At 38.9% G+C, this 25,597-nt stretch overlaps 4 protein-coding genes across 5 annotated transcripts; 3 read left to right on the forward strand and 1 right to left on the reverse strand.

Annotated features, from left to right (window-relative positions):
- Positions 1 to 1,157: 1,157 nt before the first annotated feature.
- LOC116607798 lies at positions 1,158 to 3,724 on the reverse strand. Of its 2 annotated transcripts, XM_048727370.1 has the most exons (4): positions 3,201 to 3,724; positions 2,951 to 3,042; positions 2,411 to 2,840; positions 1,158 to 2,217 (listed from the first exon to the last, which is right to left on the reverse strand). In XM_048727370.1, exons 1-4 carry the CDS (start codon positions 3,363 to 3,365, stop codon positions 2,179 to 2,181), a joined length of 726 nt encoding a protein of 241 aa, XP_048583327.1. In that variant the 5' UTR covers positions 3,366 to 3,724; the 3' UTR covers positions 1,158 to 2,178. The 2 variants fall into 2 exon arrangements, with proteins under 2 accessions (XP_048583327.1, XP_032225148.2); XM_032369257.2 differs by lacking the exon at positions 1,158 to 2,217 and having other exon boundaries at positions 2,265 to 2,840; positions 3,201 to 3,530.
- On the forward strand, positions 1,190 to 2,909 carry LOC5522347. The gene is made up of 2 exons (XM_048727369.1): positions 1,190 to 2,217; positions 2,411 to 2,909. Exon 1 carries the CDS (start codon positions 1,190 to 1,192, stop codon positions 2,213 to 2,215), a length of 1,026 nt encoding a protein of 341 aa, XP_048583326.1. The 3' UTR covers positions 2,216 to 2,217; positions 2,411 to 2,909.
- Positions 3,725 to 12,478: 8,754 nt separating the features above from the next.
- On the forward strand, positions 12,479 to 17,087 carry LOC5517771 (RNA-binding protein 8A-A). The gene is made up of 6 exons (XM_001637715.3): positions 12,479 to 12,586; positions 12,662 to 12,715; positions 13,216 to 13,293; positions 14,814 to 14,950; positions 15,778 to 15,911; positions 16,347 to 17,087. Exons 1-6 carry the CDS (start codon positions 12,490 to 12,492, stop codon positions 16,360 to 16,362), a joined length of 516 nt encoding a protein of 171 aa, XP_001637765.2. The 5' UTR covers positions 12,479 to 12,489; the 3' UTR covers positions 16,363 to 17,087.
- A 2,412-nt stretch (positions 17,088 to 19,499) lies between these two features.
- Positions 19,500 to 23,721, forward strand: LOC116603681 (adenosine receptor A1). Its single transcript, XM_048727843.1, has 3 exons — positions 19,500 to 19,607; positions 21,599 to 22,079; positions 22,833 to 23,721. Exons 1-3 carry the CDS (start codon positions 19,527 to 19,529, stop codon positions 23,321 to 23,323), a joined length of 1,053 nt encoding a protein of 350 aa, XP_048583800.1. The 5' UTR covers positions 19,500 to 19,526; the 3' UTR covers positions 23,324 to 23,721.
- Positions 23,722 to 25,597: the final 1,876 nt, after the last annotated feature.

Genomic DNA, 25,597 nt, shown 5'->3' on the forward strand with positions numbered 1-25,597 from the left:
GATTCTCTCTTTCTCATTGCTGCAGTCTGGTGAATACAATGCATCAAAAGGAAACCATACGATTGGAATTGTGAATGGACCCGAACAATATGAAACACTGAAAGTTTCATACAACAGTCTAATTAAGGATATTAATGATGGTAATCTCTTCGATCTTCGCAGGCTCAAAGCAAAAACAAAAGTCCTTACGGAATTCATCAGGGAGGCACAGTACGCTGACGATATCGCCTTATTTAGCGATACCCCAGAGGGTCTGCAGTCTTTACTTACATCGTACAATGAACTTGCTAAGAGAATGGGGATGCGCATTAACACTAAAAAGACGGAGACTATGTGTATTGGTAATACTGCCGACTTTTATGTTGATGGCATTAAGCTGGTCAATGTTACTCACTTTAAATACCTTGGTAGTATCCTGTCAAGTGACTGCTCAATGAGAGCGGAGCTCACATCTCGTATACAAGCTGTATCATGTGCTTATGATCGCCTTCGAAAGAGAGTTTTCGACTCACGTGATCTCACTGTACCAACCAAGATCGCTGTTTATAATCAATGTCTAATGCCTCTCTTATTGTACGGTAGTGAGACATGGACTGTATATCAGCATGAAGTTAGAGAACTTCGTACTCTGCAACAACGCCATTTACGCCTAATCCTCAAGATCAAGTGGGATGACTATATAAGCAATGAAGACGTCCTCCGTCGCGCAAACGTAGATGATATTGAAACAAAATTAGCTAGAAATCGTCTCCGCTGGCTTGGTCACCTCTGCCGAATGGACGATGACAGAGTGCCTAAGCAGCTGTTATTTTCGGAGCTAGAACACGGGTCTCGCCCAGTTGGTCGTCCTAAACTAAGATTCAAGGACACTTTGAAAAAAGACCTCAAAATTGGATGCGTCCTTGAAGTGTGGAACTATCATGTACATAATAGAAAGGAATGGAGGGCGATCACAAATAACATCTGCACGTCATACGACAAAAGAAGATATGAAACATATTTAAAACAAAGGGAAGCTCGCCGTAAAAGGGCGGAGAACAGTTAAATACAAACTGTGTTATACCCGTTCGCGGGTGCAGGCGCTTATATATATAATGAGCATGTGAAAGCTAAAAAAGTCACTTTGGGAGACAAAGAAATTCCTTTAGAGTTTTTTCTTGGGGGTGATTTGAAATTTTTGCTGCTTTCAATGGGTCTCAGTGGTGCCACTTCTGATTATGCTTGTTTGTGGTGTATAGTTCACAAGTCTCAGAGGTGGAATATGAAACATGAATCAACATACTACAACTCAGACACAATGAAAAGAACAATCAAATCACTTAAGGAGTGGTGTACAAAAAAGAAAGAGAATTATTGTTGTATCAACCCACCTTTATTTGAGATTGAACTAGATCATGTCATTCTGGATGAACTGCATATGATGTTAAGGATAACAGACAGGCTGACAGAAAATTTGATTATTGAAGTAATGGAAAAAGACAGCAAAGAAGATATGCACAAACCAAGAGGAGAATGTAAAGGCATAGGCCTTGATAAGCTAATTAAAGCAATTAATGACATTGGCATAACATTTAATGTGTGGGAAAAACTGAATGCAGATGGAAAATCAAGTAAGCAGAAAGACTGGACAAGTTTAGTTGGCTCTGACAAAAAAAAGCTGATGAAATTTCTTCCTGAAAAGCTGAAATCCATGAATATACTCTTTGATGAAACCAAGTCTGAGGTCATAAAGCTTTGGGAAGACTTCCATTCATTATACCTGCTGATATGCTGTGCAAATGCTGATGAAACTACACCAGATTCTATTCACCAAAAGGCCAAAGCATGGATAGAATTATTTTCCAAGCTTGGTGCGAAACGTGTTGGTTATGGTAATGCCAGGGTGACCCCATACATGCATGCAGTTCCATACCACATACCCCAGTTTATCTTAAGTCATGGGCCAATCATACAGTTTTCAGGGCAAGGTGTGGAAAAAAACAACGATGATGCTAAGCGCATATACTACCAAAAGTCCAATAAATGGGATGCAGCTAAGGACATTCTGCTTTTGGAGTCTAGGCAAAAATCTCTAGAGCACCACGAAAGAGAGAAGAGAAAATATGTGAAGCGAAATGAGGAATGGTGGAATAGCAAAATTTTAGACTCAAGGAAAAGAAGAAGGAACACAGAATCAAATTATACTGCAACTACGAGTAACACTCTGGATGAATAAACATTATAAGTAGCAATAACAATGCTATTAATAACAACAGTACAATAAATTGTCATGTAAATAATTTTAAAACTATTCAACATTTCCTTGGTGATGTTATAACAATTTCTTTGTATATACATATATTATTCTATTGAGTCATATATTATTAAATCCTATGAATGATAAAAAAATATATTATAAAAAAAATCAAACAAACAAATTGTGCTGATCACAAGCTTTCCTATTTAAAGTTATAACTATTTTTTCTACAGGAGATGTTGGGCTCTTTTCTAATTTCCCACATGACACTATGTAGTAAGCTTTTGTGTATGAAAGGACAGTTTTGATTTTGATGGGGAAATCCACTGTAATTCCTTGTCCATGTTCATCCAGGCAGTAATACCAATACACTGGAAGGCCAAATCTTTTGAAATCAGATTTCTCATAAAACATAGACTTCTTGTCAGCAGCTAATTTACCACAGCCCTTAAATATGTATCTTACTATGTCATGATCAATACGGATTTCGGTGCTATGTACAGCTTTTACTGCCTTGGATTTCAAGATGCTTGTAATCCCCTCCAAAAACAAAGCTGATGCATTTTCTAGTCTTTCAGGTGTTATTACAGGGAATAGGTAAGATCTGAAAGTTCAAAATACATCAAAAGATCAGAAGCTATGACTTCCGGAATTTTTTATTAATAATATTTTTTTAAAAAAATCATTATTGAGGAGTTATTTCAGAATATTCACCTAATCAAAGCTTCTGTTAAATGATTCGCTGGCTCCCAAGTACTAGTCCAAATCGGCCAATTTTTCCACTTCACTAGGTACTCTTTATCCCCCTGTATCGAAACAAAATACAAAAATACAGCAATCAATGGAAATTCGGTGTACAATTCCTTTTGAAATCAAACCAAAAATGTGAGTTTCCAATTTATATTTTAACAAAATTGGGATTCTACTCAAATAAAAAGGTTTGCTCTAGCAAACTATCACTTACGTTTCTGGAGGTAATTCGCTGACTTATTATCCTTTCCACATCATATACCTTTGATCCACTTTTATACTTTCGTTTTCTTTGAAAATCGAAATTAAAATCGGCAGATGAAACATTATTCAGTGCTTTATAATCAATTCTTCTTGATCTCTGTCTTCCCTCCGCCATTTTGTTTTGGGTGAGCTGATATTCCGACGCATGCGCAGTAATGCCTAAATGAGACCGCTGTCAAAAAATACCGCCTGAACAAAATGTCCCTGATTTTTGGTAATGTCATGTGTTTTTTGTGCATTGAGCACTTCACCGACCCAAGAGTGCTACATTGTCTACACTCCTTTTGTAAGCAGACGCATGGAGGAAGAAGTCATGTGTTTTTTGTGCATTGAGCACTTCACCGACCCAAGAGTGCTGCATTGTCTACGCTCCTTTTGTGAGCAGACGCATGGAGGATGAAGTCACGTGTTCCTTGTGCATTGAGCACTTCACAGACCCAAGAGTGCTGCATTGTCTACGCTCCTTTTGTGAGCAGACGCATGGAGGATGAAGTCACGTGTTCCTTGTGCATTGAGCACTTCACAGACCCAAGAGTGCTGCATTGTCTACGCTCCTTTTGTGAGCAGACGCATGGAGGATGAAGTCACGTGTTCCTTGTGCATTAAGCACTTCACAGACCCAAGAGTGTTGCATTCTCTACACTCCTTTTGTCGACACTGCCTACGGCCCTCAGGGTGGTATGCAGCTAAAAGCCCCACTTTTTCTTTAAAGTAAACAGAGGATAACAGGGATAACTCTGGAACCCTACCAGCGGGATGGCTGGTCCATTCGAAGCTCCGCTTGAAATTTTGTTTTTAGCCCTTCTTTTAAGTTCTAAATTGGACTTTGACAGTCCCGAAAACTTTTTAATACACCCAGGACTGATTTATCAACAATATGTAGGCCAAGAAGCATTTTTAACCTCGTTTTCTGGAAGAATAAGAGTAAATGGTCGGCCTGGCTCCGCCATCTTGGATTCTCCTCCAACACGTGCAAGACTACTATGTGGTCTCCTTCTCCTCTGTGGAGACATTAGCCTTAATCCAGGACCAGCTTGGAAATATCCATGTGGCCTATGCAAGAAGCCTGTGAAGTCAAACCAACGTGGTCTTCAATGTGACTCGTGTAACATTTGGAACCATGCGAAATGTATGGACATTAGCATACCATCGTACGAGTCCTTGGCAAATTCGTCCTGCCTATGGCTTTGCCCCAAGTGTGACGCTTCCAATTTCTCTGAGACTCTGTTAAGCGCTTCAACATTGGAGCTCTCAAACTCCTTCAATTTTCTTCCAAGTCAAACTTCGTCCCCAGTTGCTAAAACTACACCAAGAAATTCCTCTACGAGTTCTGTGTTGGAACATGCTTGCAAGAGCTCACGACCACGCCATAAACAAGGCCTGAAGGTATTTAACATCAACTTCCAGAGCCTAAAGAATAAGAACTGTGAATTTCAAGCTTTCCTAGCAACTGAGAGTCCAGATATAGTAATTGGAACTGAGACCTGGTTGAATCCCAGTGTTAAAACCTGTGAATTCTTCCCTTCTAATTACTCAGTATTTCGGAAGGATAGACCGGATGGATATGGGGGAGTTCTATTAGCATTCAAGGATCTCAGCTGTCATGAGCTTTACAAACTTAACTCAGACTGCGAAACAGTTTGGATTAAAGTCTCTATTAACAGAAGGAAACATGTATATATTGGAGCTTTTTACAACCCTGACAGTTCTTGCGAGGCACTTGATGAGTTAGACCGCTCCCTTTCAAAACTACAGAGGAAGTCTGGAAATTCAGTTATATATCTCGGAGGTGATTTCAACCTTGGAGGAGACATATGCTGGGAAACAAACACCATTGCAAGAGGAAGCCGTCACGTCACAGCTTGCGAGAAGCTACTGGAGATGTGCAGCATTTATAGTTTGGAGCAAGTGGTAGATAAGCCTACCCGTGGTGATAAGATCCTTGACCTGCTCTTTACAACAAATAGCACCCTTGTTGACTCAGTACATGTCAAACCTGCAATGGGAGACCATGGATGTGTGGAGATACAAACCTTAGTTACACCAAAGCTGGCACGCCCGATCAGGAGGAAGATCTTTCTGTATTCAAAAGGGAACTTTGTTGACATGAAAAGGGACCTACTAGAGTTTAGCTCTGTTTATTTCACAAACTTCACTGTTCGATCATTGCAGGAAAACTGGGACATGTTAAAAGGAAAACTTTCTTCTCTTATGGAGGAATATATCCCTGCTAAAATGTCCTCAAGTAGGTACAATCTCCCTTGGTTTACTCACAATCTAAACAAACTCAAAAGAAAAGTCCAAAGATTGTATAACACCCAGAAACGTACAGGTTTGGAAAGTGACAAAAGGAAATTTAGACAAACTCGGAAAGCCTATAGATATAAGCTAAATAAATCATATGGAGATTATATAAATAATTTGCTAGGGTCCTCTCAAAGAGAACAACCTAAGAAATTTTGGAGATTTGTGAAATCAAAAAGGCAAGATAACATGGGTATTAACCTACTTCATAACCAGCATAATATTGCTGTTTCAAATAGCCTAGACAAAGCAAATGTCCTCAATGGTTATTTTTTCTCTATTTTTACTAAAGAGGAATCTAGTACAGCACCAAGCTTAAATCCAAATTCATCAAGCCAAGAAATGGGTAAAATCATAGTCACCTCAAATGGTGTTCAGAAGCTTTTGAATTCACTTGATTCAAATAAGGCTGGGGGGCCTGATAAATTGCCAACTCGTATTTTAAAGGAATTATCCCAAGAGTTGGCACCCCTATATACACAACTTTTCCAACAGTCCTTAGATCAGGGAAAATTACCCATGGACTGGAAAATTGCCAATGTAGTGCCAATTTTTAAAAAAGGTAAAAGATCATCACCAAATAACTATCGACCCGTTTCCCTTACATCTGTTACTTGCAAAATCTTGGAGCATGTAATATGCCACCATGTTTGGCAACATTTGGAGCAGCATGGCATACTTAGCGATTTTCAACATGGTTTCCGTAAAAGGAGGAACAGTGAAACACAATTAATTATAACATGCCATGACTTGGTAAGCCCCATAAATCAAGGGAAACGGGTTGATGCTTTTATCTTAGATTTTTCAAAGGCCTTTGACCGAGTGCCGCATAGACGACTTCTTTACAAATTAAGCTATTATGGCATCAGGGGTAGCTTGCTGACCTGGATGGAAGATTTCCTCACCCAGAGATCACAGTGTGTAACACTAGAGGGTGCAACATCCAGTCAATGCTCTGTTACCTCTGGTGTACCACAGTTTTAGGACCACTTTTGTTCCTGCTTTTTGTAAATGATCTCCCTCTAAATATCTCGTCAACTATTAGGCTTTTTGCAGATGACTGCCTTTTATATCGCACTATTGATGGCTCAAATGACAGCCTAGCTTTACAAAACGATCTTGATGCTCTAAATAGATGGGAGAGGGATTGGCAAATGGCCTTTAATGTGGAGAAATGCCACACTATGTGCTTCTCCACAAGCAGAGCGAAAATTCCAGACCATCCCTATATACTTAACAACAGGATTCTAGAGAGGGTTTACCATCACTCCTATCTAGGAGTACTACTCTCAGGGGATTTAAAATGGGATAAACACATCGCACAAATTACATCTAGTGCAAATCAGACCCTTGGGGTCATTAGAAGAAATTTTAGAACAGCCTCGGTAGACTGCAAGTCTAAACTCTATTGCAGTCTAGTTAGACCGAAGCTTGAATATGCAAACTCTGTCTGGTACCGGCATCTCCAAAAGGATAAACACCGCCTTGATATGGTGCAGAGGACTGCAGCCAGAGTTTGCTATAATAATTATTTGAGGGAGCCAGGGGTCGTAACAAACATGCTAAGAGAGCTGGAGTGGCCATCCCTTGAGGGCAGACGGACTCTCTCTCAAATGTCCATGTTCCATCAGGTTGTTTATGGAACTGTGGACATTGAGGGAGAGCCCTTCTTGGTTCCGATGGACCGGCCTTCACGGAATGGCAACTCCAAGCGCTTCCATAGAACACATTCCAAGTGCAACCAGCATGCAAATAGCTTTTTCCCGTGGTCTATAAATTTTTGGAACAATTTACCAGGTTCAATTACCAACATAAAAGAAAAGGGCAAATTCAAAGAGAAGCTTCAGCAGCATTTAATTGATAATGGCCAGTGGTTCTAGTATTCAAGTTATAAATTAATTAAGCTAAATTATTTAATTGAATTACTTTATTGAAAATTATTTTATAAATTTATTTTACAAATTATGAATATATTGTATAAGTTATGTAAATTATTCCAGATCTGTATATTTTTACCTTGTATTTATTTATACTGATGTGATACCGACATGGTTTTATCAGTTAATAAAGTAGAAGTAGAAGAGTATTTTGGTAGTGTGCAACGGTTGTGTTTACAGCGAAAGTTGGTTTTATACTTCAGTCTGCGCACAAAGGAAGATATATATAGTTCTTTATTGTATAAAATTTCTCTAAATGTATTTTCTTTCGTAAAATGTCTGTTCTTTTATTTCTGGATTTCTGTCAGAGCTATTGACCATCTGCGCTCAAAGAAGAAGAAAACAGAAATAGAGATGGTAAAGAAACCAATTTTCTTAGTTAATTGATTTTTACCACAACTTTTCCAAAAGCAACTTATAGGATGTGTTTAATACTAGTTGGAGCAAAAAGACATCCTTGAGAACATGAAGGGAGGGGCTCTCTTAGACAGTTAGACTGCAATACTGCCCTTTTCCTACAACACAGATAAACACCCTGAAACTAATACTTTACTATCTATGTACCTTTAGGGAAATTGAACGCCAGGCACTGTAAGTAAACTGTAAAAGAACATCTTTAAAAAAATACTCTCAACTTGAGAAAGACAACAAGAAGCCATCTGAATTAACATTAAAACTGATCAAAGAATCTAAGAAACATTTACTGAGCAAACCCACATGCTTTTTAGTGACATTGGTTCTCCATCCAATAAAAGGATATGCAACAAGGAACATCTGGATTTTTCAATGCTTTCCAAATAAATTATGACTGCATAAAATCCAGTCAACTTAAATCAGCTATTACTTTGTAATGTGCATGAAGTATCTTAACCTATATTATAAACTAAAGTATCTTAAACTAAAACATCCAGACCTTATCATCTGAATCAATAAAAGCAATATGCTTTTTACACCATTCACCATTCAATAAGAAAAGCCTCAAAACAAGGAGCCAAAAAAAATTCTATAAAGATCAGAAGATACAGCTTCAACATATAACAACGTTTTTATTAACAACAGCACTTTTAAGTGCAGCACAACCAAAGCCCCATTCTTCCAGGCATTTAAAAACATCTAAGACGCCAAAGATCCAGTTAATCAAGACACTGACTTTCTACAAGATTGTCTCTTTCAAAGCTAGTACACACCACTTAGGTGCAGGACTTGGCTCTATGTTAACAAAACTTTCCAACAAAACTAATTTTTAAATCATATTTGAAAATCTTATCATGGCTACATTTGACTACAATTGTTTTTTCATGTGATTTAATGTGGATATTGATAACTTAGTTATTAATACATATGAATCTAGACTGACTGTGGAGTACTTGCACATGGGTTCCGGTAGTCACGCATAACATTAGAGACTCCAGTAATTGCCTGCTGTGTTAGCTCAGGCTGACGTCACAATGGGCTCATGTTTTAAGCATAACATTAGAGACTTCGGTAATTGCCTGCTGTGTTAGCTCAGGCTGAAGTGGGCTCACGTTTAAAGCTTTATAAACCATTACTCAACCAGATTGCAGGACAAGCATGTCTTGCAACCAACATCAGAATGCTTCCATATTCTATGCAAGAGTTAATTACTGAGAGCCAAGGCAATAACCAATATACATCCCAAGGCCGCAGGCCAAAGGATGTTTAAGCTTATCGCCGAAGGCTTTAGGTAATTAACTGACCTATTACAGATTGACAAAGGTTTCCACGCAAAAATGTGTCTCAGAATCTTAATCTTTGAAATTGCATATATATCGAAAAGTTATTTCTTCTGCAATTTCTACGGCGATTAAAAAGGAAAATTATTTTAATAATTGTTAAAACAATCAACCACAATCAACGGCATGTGCTAAATAGTCACAAAAACTATTTTCATCCTTGAAAACAAAGGCCTTGGTATCTTAATTGTACCAAATACAAAGAAGAGTATTCCCTTCATGGCCAGTTTATGACATTTCACAATGTTATATACAATTACCTTTATAGGGGGTAGTCGATAGCTGTTCTTTATTTGTAGGGTATAACAATCATACAATAAGCAAGTGATTTCCTTTACAAAAGTAGCGTTTGAATGAGATTTGTTTCACCCTTTAGTTTGCATAACGCTCATATTTTTTTCTGAGATGGAGAGCGACGAAGACATGTCCGAACTGACAGAGAATATGTTTTCGCAAGCCGATTAGTTTCTTTTGGATTTTGATCTTGTCGGAATGATCCTTGGAACAACAAGCCATGATATTAGGAGGACGATTCTAAGTGAAGAAGTTGAGAAGAGAAAGGACGACAGGATTCCGGAGAACACGAAAACGGTGTGGGCTGTTAGTACTTAGTAAGAGCGGGCAGAAGAAAGGAATTAGAACCAGAGCTGTGGCAGGATCAGATAGTTTCCTAAGTTTCCCCACTCTTCCCTGCTGAATATCAACTCCCCCCCCCCCCCCCCCCCCGGCTCTTAGCTACTGGCTTATTAATGAGGTTTGTAGGTGAAATAAAGCCCTACAGAAAACAATGGAAACTGCGTCAATCATGTAATAACTCTAGTTATTTACCCACCCACCCACTCCAGTAGGCAGTTGTATTTATTTTTTGGAAAGTAATTACTATTGTAAATTTTATTGTCACATAAAGAAGATTTTGATTATTATTATAATCTATGTACTTATATGTTTTGTAATACAGTGAATATTATAAGATTGTATACATTGTAAATAATATGGTTGTGTAATAACGAACTGCTGGAACACATCCCTGTGTACATCTTTTCTTACATGCAGGAAAAGGAGGTCTGTACTATGGAGTCGATAATCATGTTCTTGCATAAATGTGCAAAAATTATGATTAGTCAGTGACAACACATTGCACATGCTTAGAAATGTTAGAATTCAAAAGGGCGGGGTTTTCTTTTGCGTGTGTAGGAGCTTGCAATATTTCTAAGATTCCCTAACTATTTCCTGAACAGAAAGATGCTCTGAAGGAAGTGTTATTTGGGAAAGTGTGTATGCTTGTTAGCCCACGGGTATATATTTTTTGCTGCCCCGATTACCACCAACGTTGTGTTGTCTCTAGTTTCAACCCCTACAATAACCCTTACTGTGACCGCTTCAAAAGCAAAGTCTTGAATTTATCAAATAACATATTTACAATCAAGAGAAGCCCGGAGAAGCAAAACATCCGCTTTGGGGAACAGTATTTGGTTAGGAATACATCGGTAGAATCAACATTCAAAGAAATTATTGATGAGATACAACAAGAAAAAGAGCGGCCGGAACATACACTGATTATTTGTCAAACTAGAAAACAGTGTGTTCTGCTAAATCAAGCCTAGGCAATGTCTTCTATGTTGATGGCATTCCCAACCAATGAAAAAGGGTGATTGAAATGTATCGTGCAGGGACTCCAGATTCTGTAAAAAACACATCTTGGAAAACATTGCTTATCCTGATGGCCACATTTGGGTTATCACATGCACTATTGAATTCTTCATGAGCAAACTGCCAAGGAGTTAACAGGATTGGCTTTTTGGTCCCTCAAAAAAAATTGAGAGTTATATGCAGGAATGTGGCCGGGCTTGAAGGGATGGTGCACCAAGTACATGTATAGTCCTGCACAATGGACTTCTTGGTGCCCACTGCAGTGATGACATCAAACAGTACATTTCAGCAGACAATCAATCCAGGAGAAGTGGTATTTATCTAAACTTTCCTGGGAAATTTACATCCACTGTCAAAGGTCACCACTACTGTGATGTTCTTGTTCTCAAGAACTCTGTCTCACCTCAACTGTTGACCCTGATGTATGCTATGACACTGTACGAAGAGTGGGAAGTGAAGCCAAGGATGTTCTTAAGGGGAAGCTGGTGAAGTATCTGAAATCTCTCATTGTTGACAATTCATCTAGTGCAGCAGCAACATCAAGCCTACTGCAGGAGTTTACTGGTTTCCAAATTCAACAAGTATTGAATAACTGTGACAAGATCAAGTTTCAAGAGCATGTAGAAGGGTTGGTTGAGGTGTGGCGTAAGGGACATAGCAAAGCAGTTCTACTGGCAATACATGAGACATTTGGAGATATTGAACCCAGTGAACTTGAACGTGTTAGGGGTTATGAGGAGGATGATCGGGATTTTGAGCAGGATTGGGTATATTTAATGGATGACTCTGAATTACATGCTCCTGTTTTTGTCGGACAGTGAACTGCTTAATATAGATGTCCATATGAAGCAAATAGTGCTGCATGTTTTGTACTACAAATTTGCCAAAATGATGGGTGTCGGATTGTTATGATAATGGCAGGACTGGTTAAACTTCCTCGCTGCTGCAAAAAACATCACTTTGTGTGTGCCGATATGCAGGGCATTTCCCGAGCAGTTTTGATAAGGAATTACATGTACTTACGATTAGAGCAGAGACCTAAGTTTAAATTTTGGTGTCGTACGCGCGACGGCCATCTTGGATCCATCTTCGAAGTAGAAGCCCCTGAACATAGTTGGTAACTATGCCCTGAATGAATAAATGGTGATTTCCATTAGCAATTGGTAAGAAGAAAAGCCGTCCTCTTCTCACAGAGAACCTGAATACGTAACAAATGGCCAAAAAACTGCAAATCTACCACTCAAAACGACGCCCAATGCCTCGTCCCTGGCGCGCCTCTTTTCACCTTCACTTCTGTGTAGCATTTCGTTCACGTGACACTTGGGCCGATTTTGCTACGAACCACAGGAGGACCAAATAGTCAAAATCCGAAAAAAAGCCCGGATGTCCCATAAAAAGCACACCGTCAATAGGCGGTGTACTAAAAATTAAGGAAGAAAAAATGTAATTTTTAAAAAGGTAAAAGATCCTGCCAGATCCTTGCCGCTTTGATACAAAAATATCGATCTAAGGACGAATAAACATATTTATGAGATTTTGGTCTGCCTGTGTTTTAGGGAAAGGCGTACCGTGTCAGCGGTGCGTCGAGCAAGACATGCGCTGTTCGGCACTTCGAAACACGACAGCAAGCATGGACGTTCTCGACCTTGAAGACGACAAACCGTCCGAGTTTTTAGACGATGAAGGCGAAGGTTTGTTTATTAGAAATATACCTGAGTTATTAACAGACATTCTGGACTTCATGTGATAATTTTCTACTCACATAGATGATGTCCAAAGGGTGAAGTCTGGCAAGAAAAAGAAGGGACGCGGCTTTTCGGGTAAGCCAAAAGTTCATCCAGACATAGCTATATTATTCATCTGCTCCAATATCTATGAGCTCTGTTTATTAGTGTTCTTGGAATACAGTAAACTCTCTTGACACTGAAAACTGATCACGCTGTTTATTTGTTAATAGTATGGACTGCCTAAATTGTGAATAATACTTTATTTGTAATTTTTTTTATTAAAGAATGTCGATCAGCTACCAGTTTGCTATTGTTTACATTTCAAAATGTAACAATTTATTTGCAAGATCTTCCAACTAACCATGCACTATTGAAATCTGATATTTCAGTAACAATATGTATTTAAAAGTGACTAACTTGAATAAGCAGATTGAAATGGGTGCTATTTGTGACTTGGTTGCCTTCTTTAATGCAGAATGTTCAAAATGCAATCAGTGGAAATTGCATGTACGTAGAAATTACATTGTACAGTTATTGTAAGAGAAGTTAAAAAGGGAATTTCAATGTTGTCATGGTATATTTCTACCTCTCAGGTGACAAGTCCTCGTCAAGACCAGATGCGTATGACTCCATTGAGGGAGGAGAGGGTGGGGAGAGTGGCCCTGCAAGATGTGAGTGGCATCGTAAGCTTGCCCAATAATCTATGCCATATATAATACGCTAAGGAATGGACTGTGCTCCACCTTTCAAGGAAAAACAGCTAAGCTAGCAAACTCCGAAACCATACTGTTTCCACACATTAGCAGAGAAGAGGTGTGCAAAATGTTTTTTATTTCAATATTTTATCGGGAAGCAAAGTTCTAACTCACATGGTTTTGTTAGCGAGAGGGTTGACTCAACAAGGCACCATTTTTAAGATTCCACAGAAGCACAAAAATGATTTATTTCCCACAGCAAAAAGGACTAATGACATTCAGGCCTCCGTGTCTCTCAAGAAAAACACACTAAAAATATACAGTTATAAGTCTGTCTCAAAAAATATCATCGCAGAGGAGAAGTCTTATTCTAGACAATTTCGGAAGATGTGTAAACAAACCTTCGAGCGCGCGGAAAATCAAATCTGAAAAAGAATTCGAAAAACACAACTCTCTTTTTATTGTTATTTAGAAAGGCATTATTCCTACCTCGAAAAGAAAGTAGATTCTTTAGCTCCATCGTGCATAAGCAAAACGGTTCACAAACAAGAAAACAAAAGAAAGAGCTTTATCTACAACTGCAAGACTTTTGAACAACTTCAATTCAATCCATTAAGGACGGTGCATAAATGCTTATTTATTCAAATCGAGATGGTGCACAAAACTTCTTATTTTATCAGATCAATCTCGATATCAGAAGTAAAGTACAGACTGAATGTGTTTTAACATTCCGCGTGTGGATTCTGAGTCCACTCAGTTTGTCCATGCACCTCTGTGGGATCCATGCATTAAAATTCACACATTAGTTTCGCTCATTAAAAGATCGAGTGTACATTTTATCAGAGTGACTTTACAATCTATAAAGAGAAGATAAGTGAAGGCGCTAAACATATTTCAGTAACGGAAAACATATTTCAGTAAAGGAAAATTCTACAAAGTGAGTGGACTCCACTCACTGATTTTCCCCGCAGTAAAAGTGCGGGGATCACACTCAGAACCCACGCCAAATCCACGCTGGAAAATGTTAAAATACTTTCAGTCTGAACTGTAAGTACTCTTCGGTTTTTTATAAAAGCAAAAGGCTTGTTCATTACAAATAGTTGGCAGTCATTTTGTTTTCAGACCCACAGACCTTTTATGTCACATTGATTTGCATTAAAAGTATACACACTAAGCCCAAGAAAGCCAACAAAGCGGGGATTAACAATCCACTCTCTTATTCACAAAACCCAACATATGAATATGAGAACTGGCTTAATTTGAATTTGGTTGTCCGATTCCTGCCAAAAACCTCATACACAGGGTTCCCAACACGAATATAGGAAAAGGTGGAGTACTAGAATACGGGTGGTGTTTTATGGAAAGCGCTTGTGACTTGGTTGCCTTCTTTAAGGTACCACTCCATTTGACGGCTCATTTCTTGTTATATCTGGTTGTTAATAAAACATAAAGATAACACTATTTTGACCAAATCTCCCCCCAAATCTTTCTTGTAGCGGTCGAAGGATGGATCCTTTTTGTCACCAACATTCATGAGGAAGCACAGGAAGATGACATCCATGAGTTGTTCTCTGATTACGGAGAGATAAAAAACCTTCATGTCAACCTGGACAGGCGTACTGGATTTATCAAGGTGAGTTTATAGAGCCCTTTTCAGCTATCAGGTGTTGGGATGTCCTCTGGGAAATTTCAATAGCAGAAACGTAGTTAACCTGCATTTTGAGATATTCTTGAATTTATTCAATTGCTTTGACATGTCTATTGACACGGTTTTATTACACCCAGCTCAGCAGTAATGTACAGCAGTTTCAGTTTATCATTTTGTCACTTTAACTTCATTATCTGCAATCTTAAGATAAGAGTTCATTTAGCTACAGTATACTGTAGTATGACAAGGTGAAAGAAAAGGTAGACAAAGTAGGTAGAAAAGGTAGACAAAGTAAGTAGAAAAGGTAGACAAAGTAGGTAGAAAAGGTAGACAAAGTAGGTAGAAAAGGTAGACAAAGTAGGTAGAAAAGGTAGACAAAGTAGGTAGAAAAGATAGAAAATCACACAGCCAACACAGGCAGTAGTAAAGTAGATTATAATTAACTGTCTATAGCCCTCTCTATGGGTTATCTACTCCAAACCTATCTAATTGTAACCCTGTTCTATGAATCTTTTATGATAGGGTTATCTACTCCAAACCTATCTAGTCGTAACCCTGTTCTATGAATCTTTTATGATAGGGTTATCTACTCCAAACCTATCTTATCCTAACCCTGTTCTATGAATCTTTTATGATAGGGTTATCTACTCCAAACCTATCTAGTCCTAACCCTGTTCTATGAATCTTTTATGATAGGGTTATCTACTCCAAACCTATCTAATCCTAACCCTGTTCTATGAATCTTTTATGATAGGGTTATCTACTCCAAACCTATCTAATCCTAACCCTGTTCTATGAATCTTTTATGATAGGGTTATGCACTAGTAGAGTATGAGACCTTCAAGGAAGCTCAAAGTGCGCTAGAGGCCCTGAACGGTGCTGAGATGTTGGGCCAGAACATCTCTGTCGACTGGGCATTCATCCGAGGGCCGAGCAAGAAGTCAAGGTACAGTATGTCACTGGTACTGCATTTCTACAGAATTCTAAACAACACAGAGCAATTCCATCACTGAAATAAGGTGTGCCACTTACATGGTCCTAAAACCAATGAGGGTCCAAGTACTAGCCACCCAGCAACAAAAACAAATACTTGAGCGAACATCAAAGCATGATGGAAACTCCCTTGTTTCTTAATAAGAATTGGATTCTTGCATGCTAGTTTGCTAGCTTAATTAAAACATTGTAATGTTGGCCATGATAGCGTGTTAAAGTACATCCTTACAGTGTCCCGTATCTCCATTCACTTCAACTGTGTTGAACACAGCAAAGTAATGTATTTACCAGGAGCACTGGGTTTGATGGATCCTCCCCTTATTTGTCCTATCACCATTTTGGAAATGTGTGGGTAACTGATGTCACACTTTCTGTGTTTTTCTTGCAGGAGCAGTCGAAGATAGTTCTACGTACTTGTAATACACATATTTCAAATAAGGTTGCACTTGGAGAATCCATGTGTTGTAACCGACAGTGCTTCATGGGTTTCAATTAAATGAGCATTTAAGCATACTGTAGATAAAAACAGATCTAGGTTATGAAGGTTGTTTCAATTTCTTGTATGTTAATATTCACATTTTTTAATAACCAGGATTTAGCCAGTTATACATTGAGCACATGAGCATATGTGGGGTACAACACATGGATTCTCTTGTGAAACCTTCATTCTAATAGGTGTATACTCTACTGTAGGTTATAATAGGTGTATACTCTACTTAAAGCTTAGACCATAGGCCAGGATATTCAGTCGCGGTGTACCTAATGTTCACACTATCCCTAGCAAAGTCATATGTTGTACAGAAGCTTGTTAATTGTGACATTTTTTTTTTCTACTCGATTATAGTTCATCGGGCACAAGTTCTCCCAAACATGTTTATAATCCTTGTAGGGAGAATCTCTTTTTTATTTGTTGGAGTCAAATGGCTGCACATATTCATTTGACACATACATACCGTTCATATAAAAATAATGCAAGAAAGAGAAATTTCCAATACAGTTTTTTAAACTCTTCTAATATGGATGTTATGTATTTAAACGTTTTATTTGGAGTTAGAATAACACCTTGTCGATATACTGATCAAGTTTTATACACCCTGATCTTGTTGGTAATAAAACATGTTAAAGCCTTTGTATTGTTCGTTTTTAATTTAGCCTGGAGCCAGCTATATCAGTTACGGAGCCTCTGGTACCCAGGGTATCTATACCTTGATGGAATAATCGACATCAGAAAGCGTAATTAGGATAGTTCCGCTATCAGATAGACACAATTTGAGCACTAATCATTTTGAAGAAATTTACTGTGCCTTTGAGGGGTGGTATTCGCCTGAGTAGATGTAGCAGTTTTGAAATAAAAAGATAAGATGAAATCAACTTAGAACGCTGAACCTAAACCGTTTTCATGGTAAATAAAAGATTGTCAAATACATACACTCTTTTTGTTTAAAGAATGTCGATCAACCTCACATTTGCTATTGTTTATTATTTAAAATACAACATTTTAATAACATTTGAGTATTAATGCTATTGATAATTTGTGTATTTCATAACATCGATATGATTAGGCCTCGGAAAAAGGCAACGCAGTTGGTTGGTCCTGTCGATAAGGTTTCCTGTGACTTTCAAAGGACAAAAGTAAAAGCAGAGCACTGAAAAGAGAAATTTTCTGTGTTTCCATATATATATAATCAATTAAATAAAAACGCATATATAAATGTCCAATATAAAATAACAGACTATTATTTTCAGACAATTATATAGATAGCTCGTGCAAATACCACTCAATAACCGCTGGTTCAGAAAATAAGACAAATTCGCCCGAACTGGTGTACAACCAGCGCAGGTAGATTGTATGTTGAGGGAGGTAAATGCGTGGTTAATAGGAAATTGATCATGACGCGCTTCCCTGGTTAACACCATTAGAGGGCTCGTAATGAAAACTCTCTTATAACCAATGGACGGTAATTATGCCTTTGATGAAACCGAGTTTTCTGTGGCTAAAACATCAAAGTTGGACAGACATACGAGAGGAGACATGAGATAAACAGATTCTCCTAGAACAACAAACACATAAAGACGGTAATGCATTGATAAATGAATTTGATTGTTATAGCAAAGCTAGATAACATCCCTATGTTCAGAATTATGGCTCTACATATTCGAGTCTTAAAGTTTTAAATGTGTTGCAGAGTTTATTATTATTGGGAAGTCTTCTTGAGACCATTCTACCGCTTTTTCTTTGAACAGTGGAGCAATTATTCCTGTTTCTTTTTAAAAATAGAAATATATTTTGAAATGTAAAATGTTTTTGCAGGACATCTTTAGTTTGGGTGTCGCTTTCCTGAGTCACACCCATAAGAAGGTGCGACCGTTTATTACCAACTTATCCTTTCCTTTATGACCTTTCTTGATGGAATCCTCAAAGTCCATCCCCCAGGTTTGGTGCAGACAGGCGGTTTCCTAATGACCTCAAGATGTTCAGCGTGTCAGTTTTTAAAATTACGGAGCTATTAACTCTCGTAACTGGCATCTATCTGTGTATTTGAATGGTGACTCAGGAGAAACCATATTATTGCGGACGGCTCTGTTTATGCTCATTTTTTTTTTTCGAAATTTGAGGTGATCGATAAGGTTGGGTATTTTCAAGTTTTTTTGCTTAGTTGTTTAGTGTTGTAGCTTTAAAAGGACTGGACTGGCCAAAAGGAATAAATAAAAATAATAAGTATAACCTTTTGGAATGATCTATTTTCTAGATATATTTTAGAAATTGTCTCGATGGATGTCCCGCCAATTGTATAAAAGCCTCATTTATATCGCCCCGGAGGCTTGACGTCCAACGGAGCTTTCATCATCATAATCCAAGCGGCTTAAGATAAAGAAGATAATCAAAATCCAACAGGTGCATTCGCGAGTTCATTATTGATTTATTGATTTTTTTAATGCAAGTTGAAAATCGAGGAAGAGACATGATTAAGAGCACCTTTGAAGTCAAGGAACAATGACTAATGATGAAGCGGAGTTGCGGTCACAGTACTGCATAAGTTCCTGACAGGTTTATCAAATACACTAGTTTTCTGCGTTCGCTGACCTAAAAATGTATTTGAATTTGTCTGTGCGTTTATATCTTCTTTCAAAAATTCTGAGAGCGCGAACAAGGTTTAACAGGTGAACACGGTGTTGTGCGCGTTTTGATGGCGAACGTAAAGCTCTGACTTTAAACCGTTTTTATTGGTTTTTGCATCGCTCCCTGTCATTTCGCAAAGGTTAATGACCGTTTCTCTTTCCAAAGTTTAACAATCATTCTCGTTTTCTATTTTTCATAGAAATCTATTGAGATTTGCCGTCACATGTTTTAATTTTAAAAGAAAACGTCAGCTTCAGGCAATAATGTGAGAATCTCTGTTTTAATTGACGCAAACTTGCCAAATAAAGGAAATCCATCGTGCTGTGATGTGCACACAAGCTTGTTTTGCCTGTTTATCTACAACCTCGTTGGCGACCCAAAGACAGGAAGGGCGAGGGCCCTGGGAACGAGGCTGTGTTTATCTAGTGATGAAGTGTGATAAAGTACATGTCAGTCATACAGTTTCTAGCATTCCCATCGGTTTCCGTTAGCACGGGAAAAGGGGAAAAGAAGAACAACAAAAAGCCAGTAAGTAGCTTAGCATTCCGATTCCTGTATCCAGATGTAAGTCACGGAATATTGGGAACTTTGGAAACAGTAACAAATCTCCTTAATTTGTTAACTTCACAGAAATGCCCGCCAGGTGGTCAAAGTAACGGCGCATTTCAACTAATTTCTATTGTGAAAATACCAGGACAAGGCTGATTGATTTCAAACTACCATATTTTGTTAAAAAAGGCATTTTAAAACGCTACTGAGAGAAAATGCGTAATAATGTCAATATACAATAATTGTATAGTTCCTGGCGCACCGACGACTCAGAGATTCATGCTATTTTAATAAGCAATCGTCAGGCTCTGGTGTTACATAACAGTCAATATAAATAAGTGCTAAAAACCTCCAAAGTCCCACCAAATCCGCAAAGCCATTTGACATGTGCTGTTCCTATTGTATTTGACTTTCACAATTTTCTTTACTCTACCGCCCCGTTTTCTATTCTCTTCTTTTCTTAAATGTGTGTGTGTTTTTTTTTTCGGCACACTTATAAAAGGTTGAATAAAGTCGGTCTGATAATGATAATAATAATAATAATAAGTAGATTTATATAGCGCTTTTCTCTTAAAGATCCAAAGCGCTTAAGCGCTTATGAGTTGTTTCTTTGCAAAAGGTATTCCTACAATTAACGGGAAATAGGATAACAAGACTATTAAAACACGTCTGCATAATACCAACTTCAAATATCGTATGTATGGAGCCCAGAACAGTGACTGGTAATTCACATAAGACATTTCCCTATACGCCTGCACAACTTTCGGTTTTGACAAGCCTTCTATGTTTTTTCTTAATGATGTTGCTTCTTCTATTGGTTGACTTTTTCACGGTCGTTTTGTAACGCCTTTATTTCTTTATTTCTACATCACAGTTTAAATAGAAATCTCACTAAACTGCCAATATTAATACAATTACTCACGTGCGGAACTTGTTCAACGAAGCTGTTTTCTAAAAATTAAACTTATAACGCTTAAGAATATAATAAAACTCCTTGTTTACGTATTCGTGAGCCTTAAGGATCCTTGCACACACCTTGGATTTTCTTTGGTTCGATATTGGAGGACAAATTATGAAATGAATTATCAAAATAGCGATATAGAAATAAAGCTTTATACTGCAGTTACCAAATTCAAATATGATATATCAATCACTTCCCAATAAGCTGAAAGAAATGGATACCGTTTTTGCTAGGATGACAAAATGGCAGGTGAACTCGCTTTCACTCTTCTCAATCTAGGCGTTGCTGACAAATTCACTGATAGTCGTTATACACCTATTATTAATCTCCCCCCAACTTTTTTCATTGACAAAGTCATAGTCGACGAGGCGAGTAGCCGAGTTGACTATTTGACTCATAGAAAACGAGAACGAGTAGTCTAATTGTTTTAGTATAAATCCACTACCTTCAAATAAAAGACGAATTTAATAATTCTCAGTAATAAATAATATATCACAACGAAAAAAGTATTTTACAAAATCAAAACAGCGCGCGATCGTTTGAAATGGCGTGTTCTCTAGTGCTTTCGCGAGTGCATGCAACCGATGTTTCCAGCGCGCGCAGATAAACGAAAATTGAAAACTTTAGCTTCAAAACCTTGCAATCTTTGTTACTTTTAGTGTCCTTTTGTAAGGGTGGAAAATACATTTAATAGAAAAGATTGTGAACCAAATTTCTCGATTTTGAATGAAGGTTTTTTTTGTCTCTTTCGCCGGCTTTTTTGCTACACACTATCTATGGCTCAATAGATAGTGAGTACGGGAGCCAATCAAATTGCGATATTCGTGATAGTATGCGAGTGGATTTATACTAATCTGCTATATTCCAAACGTTCAGAGTAGCCAATGTAGTCTGGCTATAGACGCGAATCCTCTGCAAGTGCGGTGTCGCGCCTCTTCCCTTATGTTATAGAAGTCTTCAGGCGGTAACTAGTTTACCCTTGTCTAAACGCATCGCGAACCCTTTACAGATAACGATAAACACGACAAGCGCGAGTGTGCCAGTTATGACCACGAGTCCCCCAAGCTCCACGAGCTCTCCTCGAGCGGACTACGCGTTCTTCGTGACCAAAGCTATCTGCTACACTATAGTAACTATCCTCATCTTGCTCGCCAACGTCATCTGCCTACTCGTCTTCCTAACCTCACGGCGCATGCGCACACGGCCTTACCTCTTACTGGTCAGCCTGAGCGTGGCAGATTTCCTTGTCGGCGTCAGCGTCTTTGAGAAGATACCACAGCTTGAATTGTCCAATGGTGACCTGGTGATCCGCAGCAACCTTGGATTCCTGGCGGACCCTGCTTCCCTATACACTCTAACAGCCATCGCCATAGAGCGCCTCATCGCCACCATGTTCCCGTACTTTCATCGCGGTGTCGGTCTGTGGTTGTATGTCTTGCTTGCGGGGCTTCCCTGGCTTATGGGCTTCGCCGTGATGATGACATTCATTGGTAAGATATGTGAGGAATCAGGAAATGGTGGACAGGAAGGGGGGGTAGGTTATTGCTCACGCTAGAGGCATGACATCTTCAAAAGGCGGGCTCTCCACTTATTTCTTGTGATCGAAAACTCGTCAGCTCGATGTCGCATCCCACCCTTGTAGTAAGTGGCGGTAGTCCTTAGACGGGAGGGGAAGGTTTTTTGAGCGTTTTTTTTTATTAATATAAAATTTTTACATGGACGCGTGGTTTTTAAATGGATCTAAATAGTATTACAAGTGCTACAAGCATGAATCGAGAAAAGGGGATTATGCATTTTTTTTACCTGTAATCACAATTTCTCCAATACAATCCCTCCGTGCTATATTTTCTATTGGATGAGCAACAGCATAAGTATATTGGATCGAGTACTAACTTGACCGAGCAACAGAGTTGTCTGAACTTCATTTAGATCTTGGAGAAGTCACTAATGAGTCTTTAGTTTGGTGAGTTAGTTATAAGTACTGACTCGATTGCTTTTCTTGTTGTCTGTGCTCAGCCAGACAGACACTTACATTGAAATGAATCTGTCTCGCTAGTTTCACGCGCTCACGAGACTTAAATTCCCACCAAAACATCCGCTCGACCAATCAGAGGCCGTAGGAATACAAACAAACAACACGACTCGGGAACATCTACAGGAATTCCCCCTATACCACCCAGTTGCCACTTTCTATAATTAACTATGTTGTTCTGCTTACGCTGAATTTTGTCTGTGTCTTTCAGGCATCTTTTACCTGGGCACTCCCCGCTCGGCCGAGTTCTACTTGTTCCTGACCATTCCTTTCTCTCTGGGGCTCATCCTCCTCGCATACATCTCCCTCGCCCTCAGTCTCAGTCGCAGCCGCATTGTCACGCAAAACCCTGGAGCCGCGGAGCAGCGAGCGTTACGAAACCGGAAATTGGCGATCACGCTAGCCTTTGTCACGCTGGCGTCACTTTTGGCTTGGTGTCCGTATGGCCTGTACGAAATCGCGCTCATCTACTGCAACAGTTGTACCAAGTCGGCGCGCATCATTTTCGCGCTGAAGCTTTTGCGTTATCTCAACAGTGCGGTCAACGTTGTCGTGTACGTACTGCGCATGCCCGAGTTTAACCGGTACATGACAGCCCTGTTTCGCAAGTGCTCTAGCCGTGTTGACCCTAGCAACGACCACTCAACACAAAGCTGCGACCACACGAGCCGCCGTGTAGCGTCCGCAGTATGGCGAAACTAAAGCCGGGTTTTCACTAGAGAAGGAAACTTAAACGGGACAACTCACGCGTATGTGAAAATAGGACGAATGTAAGTGAATTAGAGGTAATGTTACACGAAGATATGTTTTCTTACGTGTGTAATTACGTGTGTAATCCCCTTTTTGCAGCTTGCAGGTCACAGAAACATAATACACAGAAACATAAAACATAATACACAGTTTGCGAGTTTTTCTCGCAAAGTTGCGAAAAGTAAAACAACAAAAACAAACTACCACTTTTCTTGTAACTTCGCAACAAAAAATACACAAGTTGCAAAAAGGGAATTTTCATGCGTTGCAACAGAATTAAATACCTCGTGTAAAACTGGGAGCTCGCTATATTGATCATATAAGGCTACAATTAAAAAAACATATGTAAATAAATATCTCTGAATGCTTATCTGTTCTCACAATACAGAGATTCTTTTTAAGTAACCATTTTAACCCATTATATTACCCATCCAGGGGCGGATCCAGGATTTTAAAATGGGGGGGGGGGGGGGGTGGATAGTGGCCGGATGGATGGCTTATAACTGATCCAGTGGTTCTTGGTACTTCACATAGATCTCAGATCTTTTACTTAAAAAGGGGGTGCATATCCACCCCCCCCCCCCCTTTGTCCGCCCCTGCCCTCAGGGTGAAATCAATGTAGAATAGTAAATAAGCTCTTTGTCCATTAGAGTGAGAAAATTCTGAAAATCCCGTAAAACCTTGAAAATCGCATCCATCGACATCCATTGGCACCGGAAGTTTCATGTTGGATAAAGTAACAAATGTCATATTTTCCTTTCATTTTAAACACCGTGAGTTCATTTGAACCCTCTTGTGTCATTATCATTAGAAATTGGCTCACTTTAATTAACAACAAACTAAAAGTAGTAGTTTCCCTGTAGAGAATTTTGTTTACTCTATATATAGTTTTAAATATTGCTTCGATGAAAGAAATCAAATAAATAATAACATCGTGTTAGAACTTGTCTGTTTTTTGTTTGTTTACTTGTGGGACATGGTGTGGCCAAAGGAAGGGGGAAGGGGGTACCCGCAGACTCGTACTCAGTCGTTATTTGCGCTGTTGAGGAACCCTGAAGCGGATACGAAAATAAATAAATAAATAAAAAGCGAATTCCGATCCCGAAACCGCATTCTGACCGTCATGCACCGTGCGCTTATTCAACCTTCCCAAAATGCACCGCGCGGCGTCTGTGTACGAGACTGGGGCACCCGTTGAACAACACCCAAAGGTACAACAAGCAAGCATAACGATAATGACTCCCGATAACTCGAATCCCCTGTTAACTCGAATCCCTTGTTAACTCGAATCCCTTGTTAACTCGAATCCTTTGTTAACTCGAATCCCTTGTTAACTCGAATCCCCTGTTAACTCGAATCCCCTGTTGATTCGAATCCCCTGTTGATTCGAATCCCTTGTTAACTCGAATCCCCTGTTAACTCGAAATTCCTGCAAAATCCAAATTCCCTCTTACTCGTACTTGTGTTTCCCCCCCGTGATGAGTTTTCAGCGGGGTGGAGAGCAAAGGTACATGAAAAGAACAGCGTTACCTTGGAGTACATAATGTCAACATAAAACCGATATGAACAATAATGCAAACGAAAGCGTTCGGTTCCCGTTTCGAATATTTAGAAAATCCTTTAAGAAGCTGTTTGGGTTTTCCGTAGCTTGTGACACTAGGAATAATATATTTCACTGGTGTTAACAAACCTTAAAAGCCCCTTTAATTGATGAGTAATGACACTTTTGAGTACTTGAAAAAGCATTTGGAATGGCCTGGCATATATTATTACATTAGGTTACCATGTCAACAATTCAAATTGCTTTATCACGCTAGTGTTGATTTCAAAGAATAAACAATAAGTTATAATAACTCTATGAAATCATGCATAATGTGATTAGTAACACCTCTCAAGTAGAGTAGAAACAACGAGGCACCCAGGCGGAACACTGGATATGGACGAGTAACTAACATTGGACCAACCGATAAAACAGTCAATAATCTCAAAGTAACATCACAATCGTTTAAGGACGATGGGCGAGCGAATATGGATGGATACGTACTAACTAAATGAGCGACGCGAAAGATGATCCGAGCGATGATTCCAATTAATGGCTGCCAATGTGACTGGTGTTACTCTTAGCGAGGCATTCACGCGCCCGTCAGTGTTCTTTTCTGTGTTAGTTCTCTGTCTATTGATAATTCTAATCATAGCGGGCAATATCACAGTATTACGGACCGTATA

This window comes from Nematostella vectensis, chromosome 5, assembly GCF_932526225.1.
Source record: "Nematostella vectensis chromosome 5, jaNemVect1.1, whole genome shotgun sequence".
Classification (NCBI taxonomy): domain Eukaryota; kingdom Metazoa; phylum Cnidaria; class Anthozoa; order Actiniaria; family Edwardsiidae; genus Nematostella; species Nematostella vectensis.